Source organism: Aureobasidium melanogenum (assembly GCF_000721775.1).
Source record: "Aureobasidium melanogenum CBS 110374 unplaced genomic scaffold scaffold_68, whole genome shotgun sequence".
Taxonomy (NCBI): Eukaryota; Fungi; Ascomycota; class Dothideomycetes; order Dothideales; family Saccotheciaceae; genus Aureobasidium; species Aureobasidium melanogenum.
Genome location: NW_024470120.1, coordinates 2133 through 12654, shown reverse-complemented (window position 1 = coordinate 12654; position 10522 = coordinate 2133). Strand labels below are relative to the sequence as shown.

Sequence of the window (10522 nt, the reverse complement as noted above, 5' to 3'; positions counted from 1 at the left end):
AGCGAGTGTCGGATGGCTAGCGAGAAGAGGAGGGGACCTAGGGGGTCTCCTTGCCGTACCCCCTCCGAGGAGGTGATCACAGTCCCATCGTACATGACTAGTGCCGAGGGCTCGTCGTATGCCCATTTGGCTGGTTTGTAGAACTCCGGGGCGTACATGATTGTTGCAGCCGAGACAGCCTTTCGGGAGACTGAGTTGAAGGCGTTTTGGAAGTCGGCAGAGCACACGTGTGTGTATCCCTTGAGGTTGCCGTCAACTGCGTGCCTGAGAAGGTGTACAATCGGTTCGACGCCTCCTGGGCTCTGGACTCCTAGCTGGAAGGGTGCAAGCTGGTCTGTTGCGAACTGTTTCCGCAGTAGGACTTTTGCAACCAGCCTGTAGATCAGTTCTCCGACCGCAATAGGTCTCACCCCGCCATCTTCCTTATCGAGGGTCACAAGTCGGGATGCTGTCAGCAATTGGCTACCCGGTGCCGTGCCGTTCTGGATCTGTTTGCAGAGCTGGACGAGGAATTCCACCACTTGCTTTCTCGTGCAGGCTTCTTGCAGCAGCGGCACCGACCAGCCAGACAGTCCTGCAGCCGTGTCTCTTGGAAAGGTAGCTAGGGCTTGGTGTATGTCCTCGGCTGTAGGTCGTGGTCCGGCTATGGTGGCTGGCTCGAGGACACTCCGATGAGATTTGAAGCTTGACGACATCCTAGAATTCTGTCAGGGCTATCCAAATCCTCTGCGATGATGCCGTTCTCGAATACAGCGATGTTGTCCCGGAAGCTGCAGAGTTTGCTTCTGTTACCGCGCTGAACCACAATGTTGTGCCATCTGCTTTCCGAGTACTTGCGTCTCCTAGACCGTGTATGTTGGTTCCGGCGAAGCCAAAAGCGACGAACCCACCTGCTCCTCTATCGCATCTTCTTAGAATCAGGATTGTGCAAGACAAGACCCACATTAGACGACGAAGGGGTTCCAATAGAATTCGTCGAGTGATTGGAAACCAATCCCAATCATGGTGTCTTGAACAAGGAAGAGAAGAAAAGCGCTTGTGTTTCTTGTACATCGACAAGCACAGACTGTCGTAAGGCACAGTGTGAATGACTTGGCTCAGACACCACTTTTATCTCACATCGGTGCTTTCATTCAAGTATACGAAAATGAGGGCATATCCAGCTTGGGCAGCAAGAAAACCCCGCGAAGCGATTAAAGTATCATATAAGTCTAGTGACTAAAACATGCAGTTAGTTACTCGAATCCTTGAATACGATGCTATCCATCTAAGCGACGCCATGATTGTATGTTTGGACTAAAGACTCTTTGATGGCTTTGACTAGCGCAAGAACTTTTTCTTCTTGCAGTCGCCAGCACATGACCTGAAGTCCTACGGGAAGTTTTTGACTATGATCGACAGAGACTAGTATCATTCTGTTAGTCTTGGGCTTGCGTGGAGCGCGACGAACATGACTGACACTCATCTGACTCAATGTCAAACACAGATCCTCGACCTGTGACTGGGAAAGTGCAAGACGGAAGGTCCAGCGCGTTGGCCACCGCCGTGTATCCTGTTCGGGTTGGTAAGCGCGGTGGCGAAAAGTGATGATGTTCTCCATTCTCACCAAAGTATCGATCCGTCCCTTCCTGCGTAACAGCATGCGGCGATACGGGTAGTATGACTCCATCTACTGCTCGACCAGAGACTGTCTCAGCACCCTTGGATAACCAATACTGCAAGTAAGAACGCTTGTATTGTTGGATGTCCTCGCATAGTTTCCAGAAATCCTCTGTTGGCAGTGAGCCTGGATCTGCTTGCTGATACCATTCCTTGAGTTGATCAACTGGTGGCTCTCCGCTAGCATCGATTGCGGTGCGAATACATTTGGCAGAGGTCGAGCCAAATATTTGGAACTGAATAGATGCCACATTATCGTATGTTCGTGGCAGATCAAGAGAGACAAACTTACAAGAGTTTCAGTGGCCATCTTGTGTGATGGCGGCTGCCACTCAACAATCTGTGCACGGTTAAGCAGATACCTCCACATGCCACCTGAAGACAGGGGAAGAGTGTCAACTTACCTCGTGACCGCAAAGTTTCAAAGATTGTTCCAAGGTCGCAAGAGCCTGCTTTGTTGGAAGATCGGGAATCAGATGGCCGTCGTCCTTCATCAGCGCGAATACTAGGCTGCCATTCATAAGCGTCGCCCGCTGACGCACGGCATCGAGTTTCTCCTGCCGCCAGGGTATCTCGAGAGCGTCACAATTCGATAACCACGGAGCAGATTCTAGCAGCAGCTGGATGAAATGTTGAATAGACTGAGGATCTCGAGAGATCAGACCAATTGAGCCGGAGCCGACAGGTAATCCTGGTAGCTGTTCATTCATCAACGTATGCCTCACACACCAAATTGGCTTTCTGATACGTACTACACTTTCGATACCATCGGATGGTAGCCTTCCCTCGGAAAGTTTCATCCCATACAGTCCACAAAATGCAGCGGGGATGCGAGTTGATCCAGCTGTTCGCGATCAGCAATCGCAGACAAAGAGAGAGACGTCCATTTTGTCTTGCCCATATCGGTGGTCAGGCCTAATGGCGAGCCCCTGAGTGCAATTAAAGCGCCTTCACCTGTTGGTCTTGTCAGAGCTACCTGTCAATGGACAGCATTCATGGACATACCACCACACGCCCCTCCAGCAGAAAAAATCCTGTTGTAAGGATTGACCGTTGAGCCAACAATATTATTCGTGGTCTCACCAAGCTGGCAATCATTAGCTGACATTGCGACGGGCAAAAATTGTGCACACTACCATCATGCTCATGGGAACGTTGGTCTTGCAAAACACTACAGCACCAAGATGTCGCAGCTTTTGCACTATGGTGCCCTCGTCCTCATTCTTCTTAGGAGATCCGAGCCAACTGATAAAACCACATGCACTCTCAAGACCTGCGATGTTGTATCGATCCATGACACTTATGGGTAGTCCGTGTAACGGTCCCGATACACGACCGTGGAGTCGCCAATAAGCATCCAGGTTCCTCGCATGCTCGCGAGCACTCACGAAATTGATCTCGCTCAAACAATTAGCCTAGCAGCCTCTCTGTCAGTAATTGCCGGCCCAACAAATATCTAGACAGCTCGCTCTCACCAGCTGATGTGCTACTGCTGCTCGATGGCAAAAGGCAGACATGACTTCAAACGATGTCATTTCGCCTGTCGCAATCGAGGTCAGGATGAACGCCACTCCGCTTTCTGTGATCAGTCTCTCGTTGTGACTGAGTTCAGTCGAGACAAGGACCGAGACGTCAGGACACGTCGCGGCATCGGCGATTCGAGATGCGGGCAGTCGCCATTCCGGGGGTATTAAACTCTGCAGAGCTTCTCTCTTGCGATGCGAAATCTCAGTCCAAGACATCAGGGAATTTCGTTAGTGTGATGATGCACAGACGGTACGTTGTCAGAAGATACAGAAGACTCGTTCAGAAGCAGTCCTAGGGAGCTTGGACGTTTCGTCACCCGGCCCCTGTTTAACTGCGCTTACGCCAAGCATGAGATTCACAAAGCGCCTACGATATCGACAAGGAGAATACTCACGAGGAAAGGTTCTAGTGTAAGTGTCCAGATTGGCACGATCCATGGCCGTTTTGTCGCTATAGAGTCCGCATCTGATATCAGTTGCCCAAAATATGCTCACGACTTAGATACACTACTCGTCCAGTCATTCTGTGCTTCCGTCAAATTTTGCATGCAGGAGCAGAAAAGCCTATGGTCCATTTCACTGTGCCCATGATTACCACCAGAAGACAAAGTGACATGCCGACACTCCCAATACCATAACGATAGGCATGGCTTCTGCGCAGACCCTTGAGCTCCAACACCCAGGTGCTTACAGTAGTTAAGCAGCCACAAAACCCATCCTGAATACCCTGCAAGACTGCACATCCAACCAGACCCCCACCCACACTCCTGCTACTACTGGGCAGCGTTATATGTTGTAGGGCATAGCACATCCCTAGCACAAGGGTTCCCATCGTGTTTGCCATGAATGTACCCAGTGGAAAACTCTTGATTTTTCCGTTCAGCCACAATGATAGCCAAAACCGAACAAAGCATCCTGCGGGCGCAAATACCAGAGCGAACAATACCTGACTTCGCCAAGTCTCTTTCGAGCTGTTAGAACGATCGGGTGGGAGAACCGCCATGATGATGGCTCCGATCCAGGCGCCCCAGCCAAAGACGATGGCAAGGCCGTCTAGATGTTTCTCCAGATCGATGCTCGATGCAGAGTCGGCGAACGGATGCAAGAATGTAGCCATGTGCGCTCCACAAGAGAGTGCGCCAAGACTGATTGTGATTTCCACAATCAGCACGCCGAGTACAGCCATGACGCTATATCCATCTGAGCGTACTCTTGGAACCGATGTCACGGTCATTGACGAGATTGATGCTGTGTTGAGATCGTTTGACAAAGCAAGGAAAACATCCCGGATGAATGACGAGAAAGACGTAGAGGACCCGCAGAACCCGACCGTCACGCCGACATAGGCAGGAATCGTTGCCTTCGCGGCCATGAATGATTCAGTGATGCCTTGTTGATCTGAGCCCATTGACTTCTTCTTCTCTCCCAGCGTGCCTCTAGACTCGCGTGGTGTATTTGCGCTCGCCCAGTGCTTTCGGAACAACAGCCTGTCTTCTCGAATGAACCCCATCACGAAGCTGCCTCCAACATTTGCCCACAGCTCCGTGTTAGGAATTGGCGCCCCCGGGTATCGCGTAAGTCCTTGCAATCCCAACCTGGCAAGTGTACCGAGTATCGAAAACAGGACCAGATACGACCAAACGGTGAATTTGACAAACCGCTCCGAAGCAATCACTTTTTCTCCGGCGAGACTCTCCGCAACGCTTTGCTCCGACCCAGTTGGTATGTCTGTCCCCGATGATTGACCATTGGAATTTTCGTATTCTTCCTTCTCCCGCTCATCCTCCAGATTGCTGTGTCTGTAGTTTCGGTCCTCTTCTGGATTTTGATCTGGAGCTGGGTCGGCGAGCTCGTCCAAGTTTTCGTAACCGGTATCTCGTTGATGGGTCGTTTGGCTGGTCCGAGCCTCGTTCGCAGTGCCGCTGGAGTCGTCAGGATTTTGCACAGGTTCTGGCGCCGAGATTTCATCGAGATTCGAATACATGTCGACTTTGCTGGCTTGTGTAGACTTTCGCACAGCAGATCAAAGAAGGACAAGACTTGAGAATTATTCATCCTTGAGCAATACCTTAGTTGAAGTATGGCAACCCCTAATTTACCGATGTCAGCCGCAGCCGCCTGAGCCGAAGCCGCCTGAGCCGAAGCAAGAGAATGCTTGCTACAAATGCCTCCGTCGAAGCCGAGTGTCCTCTTGACAGGTCCTACGTCATATCGATAAACGCATGCAGGACTGACAAAGCATCACCACTCATGAAACATGTTCTCAAGCTAGATTCGAACCTCATGCGATAATTATGGAAGGGGAAACAATTATGTCGGCGTTGGAGAATAACATCCTGAGCTTTCAATCCTCGTGTCTTGATGCGCTCTGCTTTTCGCGAAGTCACCTGAAGTTGCATGGTTTTGGGAGTGTATATTTGCGACAAATTATATTCCTTGCTTTGTGGACAACATTATCCTCCATGTTAACCCGCTTTCCATAGAGCGCGAGCTGGACGATTCAGAGTTCCCCCGTGCACATATTGACTAAGGAGACCGTTATTATTTGTCTCTATCCTCGAGAAATCGTCGTTTGTAAAGAGACGCCTCGTCTCGGTTCTGTACTGGGGAGGGAGCAGAAATCTCGGTAAGACCAGACTGCGAGTCTGGTTCGGCAGACGATGGGTCATGCTTGTTACTGTCAGTAAATTCTAATCAAGAAAGTCAGGTTAGATACTGACTTTGACACCACTGCTGATTTTCCTTGTAAGTCTTGTGAAGAAAGACGAGAATCCACACGGCATGATGAAGGGGCGCAGTGGACTAAGAGATGCTGGTAGTCCAGTGGGTAAAGTATTGATGAGGATTCTGTTTGCGACACGCAGAATGCCAGTGCGGTTTGTAACAACCTCGCAAGCATGTAAAGGCGACACAATAAAGTACAGCAGGTTGTCCATAGGCCGGACAAGTATGAATGCACAGTGACGGCCAGATCAGCGTGGACGGAAAGCGCGGAAACGCTAGTGAGTCTGATAAGCCTAGGACATTCCCGGACTTCGACTTGACCAGTACACTTTTTCTAAAGTAGTGAGAACCTCGATGACGTTCAATTCCGCAACCCCGGACTTGTTGCGCTAAAGTGTTTGTCTTTACAAGAAAACATAAAATCGTATGTCACATGAATCACGCTTGATCGTTGCCCAATCCTCTAACACGCCGCGGGCTTGGGCGGCTCTCCTGATTCATGGAGAAGACGTGCAGACAGCGCTCGACTTGTGTCCCAGTCGATCGATTCCATGAGCGCGTCCATGTTCTGGCACTGGAAGTAAAGCTCCTCGATGGACGGCGGCAGCATCGTGCTGTCCTCAGGCTCGGTCGAATTCAACATCATTTCTGGATTCTTATTCGCATCCCCGATGGTGAATTGTAGCGGGTTTGGACACTCTCTTATAGACCCTGCAGATAGTTGAAATGGCTCAACAGAGTGGTTAGGCCGCGGCGCAATCATCTGCTCGTAGGGGACACTGGTTTCAAAGGTAGTTCCCAACTCTTCCCCCAGAGGATCAATGCAGCGATCTAGATATGTCGGATCACAATAAGATGTGGAGTCGTTGGTCAACGGTAATTCGGTTGAATTAGGAAGACGAGATATCGTGCTTTGCATATGCGAGACAGTTGACTGATCGGTACGCCTTCGCTTGTTGCTAGAGACATGTTGATCGAGGTTCTTTGATGGAGGCACGGGATCCTTGACTTGACAAAGGGGCGCGTACTTGTCGAGAATGGCATTCAGGTCGAAGTACTCGTCCGGTGCGACGGGCACTGGCTGTGCCTCGGGTCCCCTGGCATCGTCATCGTCTGTCCTGCTGTCCCGCTTGGCAGACGGAGATGCTTCGAGGCTGATAATCGTGGCCGACATGCTTTTGATGGCCTCGACAAGACGTGTTTGTTGAGCTTCCAGAGTACATGCCTGCGCTGCCGTCAAGGGCCCTTTCTGGCGTTTCTTTGCTTCTGCGGAATTGAACACGCATACTATGTTTCGCGTCCGGCAGCGACCACATGGGTTCTGACCATTACACTAGACAGTCATGAGTACAGGAAGCTAGGAAAGTGCACACGTGGTACGCTACCTTTATCTTTCGCGCGCGACATTCGTCGCATGCACTTTGAACACGAGTAGGACCGCGAAGATGTTTTGGCGTCGGCTCGGTCGCCTGTGCAGGCTCTTGACCCGGGTTCGTCGTCTCCGGCGCTGGCTGCTGTCTGCGCGATTTTGGAACAATGAGAAACATGTTTCCGTTGCAGAACAAAAGACTGGTCGAGCGACAGGAAGCGCTGACGTGGGAATTTGTCTCAAGCTGAGTCAGCAGCAGCTGCGCTCCCCACAACCCAGCATTTCAGATCACGAGCAACCTCAGAGCTTCTGATTTCTTATTTGTCCAGTTTACTCGTTGCGATGTGGCAGCATCAAACATGAGGGCCTTCAGCAGAACAGCGGTTCTCTTACCCTGGGTATCAGTCATGTTCCTTACCCGTCAACAGCGCGGCACATTCGTAAGGAGCCTACCCGTTGCGTTGTGACTATGCAGCCTGTTGGAGAATAGGATAACAACTTCTTTCGGCATTAACGCTGTTTCATGGATCACAGGGAAGCATCAGAGTGCTATGTTTCACCAATCAATTATCTGTATATTACGCTTCCTCCTCAGGTGGTTTCATCTCTAGTGACTTTTGAGCTCTTTCAATCCTCCGTTGTGTATACTCCACCTCAAACTTAGAAGCGCACGGCGCGAACAACAACTTCCCAGTGAACGCTTCCCTGATCGTATTGACACTCACAACAATCCACAGAGTGACGCAGATAGAGAAGATGGTTGCCAGCACTCGAAACACAAGGCTAGGCAACTCTTCCGCTAGCGTCGCCGTCGCCACCGTGTAGACACCTAGAGGGAATGTGAAGCCCCACCAGCCCATGTTGAATGGAAAGCGAGACCGTGAGATACTCGCAAGGGCAAAGAACAACAACAGTAAGCCGAATCCCCAAAGCACGAGAGCAATGGCAAAACCAAGCGTGTAGAAGATTGGTCCAGATTCAGGTATCAATGTCCTAGTCTCGGGCAGGACCCTAGCCGCAACCTTACCAAGCTGCATGAGTGCGAAACTTCCTTGGCCAATGGGTCCGAGAGGTAGGAAGACCGACACGATGACCTCTCGTGGCGGAATATTGTGTATAGTCAAACGATGTAGATAGATGACGAGAACCATCATCGCAAGCAGAAAACCCATGCCCCAGATGATATAAGATATCACCATGGTCCAGAGGGCGTACCGAGTGTTAGTCAACACCTCTGCTACAATTCCTCCGGTGGCAGCTGCGACGATGGGAGAAACGACTGGTAGCAGCCACGCAGCCGTCATCGTCTTGAATTCACCACCGTGCTCGTACATGATGAGAAACGGGAGGCCCATGCAAATGGCGATCGAAAGAACAGCGTCAAACCACCATAATGACCATGCTAGGATGGTAGCCCAGTGACCCAAAGTGGGACGCAAACAAAAACAATCATGTTGATGATGGTTGCAAGGCCCATAGGTACCGTACCTGCCGCTCGTTAGTGTTTGATGCTGCGCAGCACAGAACTTTGAGACTAACCTAAAAACAGTGATTGAACAGGATGCTGAAGCATAGCCTTGAGAAGCCCATTGAAGTAGATGTATCGAACGACACTAATGGTCATAAAGATGATGAAGAGAAGAATGTTCAGACAGAAGATGACGACCGAGATCCAATAAAGCCAGCGGCCATTGTACGGCAGATTATGAAGCAGGGTGGACACAATGCCTGTGCCCATGTTGACCGAGAACCACGACGGCGTGAAGTTGAGTGCGACTCTTCTCCATCCTTTCTGGTTCTTCGCATGTATGTTTTGCTTTAGCTCTTCTCCAGCGTGTTGTGGATCGTGGCAGCTTTTTCCAGGCGCATCTGCACCGGAAACTCGACATTCTGCAAATGTAGCCGAGGGATCCATTCGTGAAATTGTTAAGTGAGAGAAGCAGGGTGCGAACTGACCAGGGATCTGTACATTTGTTAACCTGCAGAATAAGGATACGGGGTTTACGGATCGTACGGCTTGGGATCAAAAAATGGAGATCGTCCGTCCGTTCTGCCAACTCATGCATCCGCATGTGCCGCCTTCAAGGCCCATTTTGCTGTGGAGATCAGCCGCGGATTCCGTATGTTTTCATGAAAGCCTAACGATTTGTTCGTTGCCTAACTTGCGGGTAGCATGATCGATCACGTCATGCAATGCTGTATGATCCCCAGATGCTGTCGTAAACGCATCGCACTTTGCTGGACTTCCACAAAGCTCGATTCTATTTACCATGCCGCCTCGAACTTACCTCATTCGTCACGCAAAGGGCTACCATCAGCTCGAGCCCACTTCCAAGAACGAGCTCCGCTATGATACAGACTTGACAACAGCCGGTGTCACAAGATGCGAAGAACTCGCCTTGAACATTACCGATTACACACACAAGATGCCAACTACAGGACAACACAAGACTCAGGATATGGGAGGCATCTCTAAGCAGCGTGCTAGCAAAGCTTGCAACCGCTGTCGAGCCAAGAAGTCGAGGTGTTCTGGAGGATACCCGTGCTCGAAATGCAAGTCTTCAGATGCTCCATGCATATTTGGATATCCCAATGAATCGAAACGTAAAGTTTTTTCCGAGCAGTAAGTCGAAACGTCTGCTTATCGATTTATTCTGTTTACTGAGATCCCAAGTTATGTGCGAACATTGGAAACGCAACAATTCAAGCTTGTGGCCGGTCTACAAACGATGTATTTTTTGCTTCTGGCCACAAACTCATGGCCAGGCAAGAAACTTCCTGAACGCAAAGGCAACCCACTTGTTCATGACCTGCTGGATCGTCTTGGTCTACTTGAGACTGGAAAAAACGGCACAGATCATGAGGGATCTGGAAGAAGACGAGGACGAATCCGACACATCTCAGAATGTCACTAGCCCAGCATCGACTACAGAAAGCCCAAAAAGATCGCAGAATGACATCCGCCGTGCAACCGAGCCTCGATCTGGGGACTTGTCTGCCTCACCACCGCGCAGTGCATCGCAGCAGCAGTTGTGCTCGGATGGTAGCGCTAATAGACTTATCGCGCAACCCTGGCAGGATCGGATGGGAGATCTCAAAGTCTCATCGACATGCTTGTGTTAGCGACTTCGTGCGTCGAAGCCACGGTCTACTTATTCCCTCGATGCACAACATGAGATCCGCGCACTCGTAAACTCAGCGCTCGAGTAGATACTAGTATCGCCTTATGCCTGCCATATATTTG

The 10522-nt window shown here is 50.5% G+C and overlaps 6 protein-coding genes across 6 annotated transcripts; 1 reads left to right on the top strand and 5 right to left on the bottom strand.

The window, feature by feature from the left end:
- Window positions 1-59: 59 nt before the first annotated feature.
- On the bottom strand, window positions 60-695 carry M437DRAFT_70711 (uncharacterized protein; the record flags this gene model as incomplete). The annotated part of the gene is made up of 1 exon (XM_041025544.1): window positions 60-695. A coding segment is annotated over one exon (636 nt), but the record flags the coding sequence as incomplete, so codon positions are not given.
- Window positions 696-1267: 572 nt separating this feature from the next.
- On the bottom strand, window positions 1268-3401 carry M437DRAFT_79588 (amidase; the record flags this gene model as incomplete). The annotated part of the gene is made up of 10 exons (XM_041027209.1): window positions 1268-1404; window positions 1496-1552; window positions 1607-1895; window positions 1952-1999; window positions 2064-2357; window positions 2412-2503; window positions 2557-2613; window positions 2665-2746; window positions 2796-3074; window positions 3135-3401. 10 exons carry the CDS (start codon window positions 3399-3401, stop codon window positions 1268-1270), a joined length of 1602 nt encoding a protein of 533 aa, XP_040874580.1.
- A 319-nt stretch (window positions 3402-3720) lies between these two features.
- On the bottom strand, window positions 3721-5169 carry M437DRAFT_61262 (uncharacterized protein; the record flags this gene model as incomplete). The annotated part of the gene is made up of 1 exon (XM_041023899.1): window positions 3721-5169. The coding sequence occupies one exon, from the start codon at window positions 5167-5169 to the stop codon at window positions 3721-3723; it is 1449 nt and encodes a 482-aa protein (XP_040874579.1).
- A 1203-nt stretch (window positions 5170-6372) lies between these two features.
- On the bottom strand, window positions 6373-7456 carry M437DRAFT_61268 (uncharacterized protein; the record flags this gene model as incomplete). The annotated part of the gene is made up of 2 exons (XM_041023901.1): window positions 6373-7242; window positions 7295-7456. The coding sequence occupies 2 exons, from the start codon at window positions 7454-7456 to the stop codon at window positions 6373-6375; spliced, it is 1032 nt and encodes a 343-aa protein (XP_040874578.1).
- A 400-nt stretch (window positions 7457-7856) lies between these two features.
- Window positions 7857-9193, bottom strand: M437DRAFT_79585 (putative C4-dicarboxylate transporter/malic acid transport protein; the record flags this gene model as incomplete). Its single annotated transcript, XM_041027208.1, has 2 exons — window positions 7857-8680; window positions 8818-9193. The coding sequence occupies 2 exons, from the start codon at window positions 9191-9193 to the stop codon at window positions 7857-7859; spliced, it is 1200 nt and encodes a 399-aa protein (XP_040874577.1).
- A 544-nt stretch (window positions 9194-9737) lies between these two features.
- Window positions 9738-10193, top strand: M437DRAFT_61265 (uncharacterized protein; the record flags this gene model as incomplete). The annotated part of the gene is made up of 2 exons (XM_041023900.1): window positions 9738-9901; window positions 9953-10193. The coding sequence occupies 2 exons, from the start codon at window positions 9738-9740 to the stop codon at window positions 10191-10193; spliced, it is 405 nt and encodes a 134-aa protein (XP_040874576.1).
- Window positions 10194-10522: the final 329 nt, after the last annotated feature.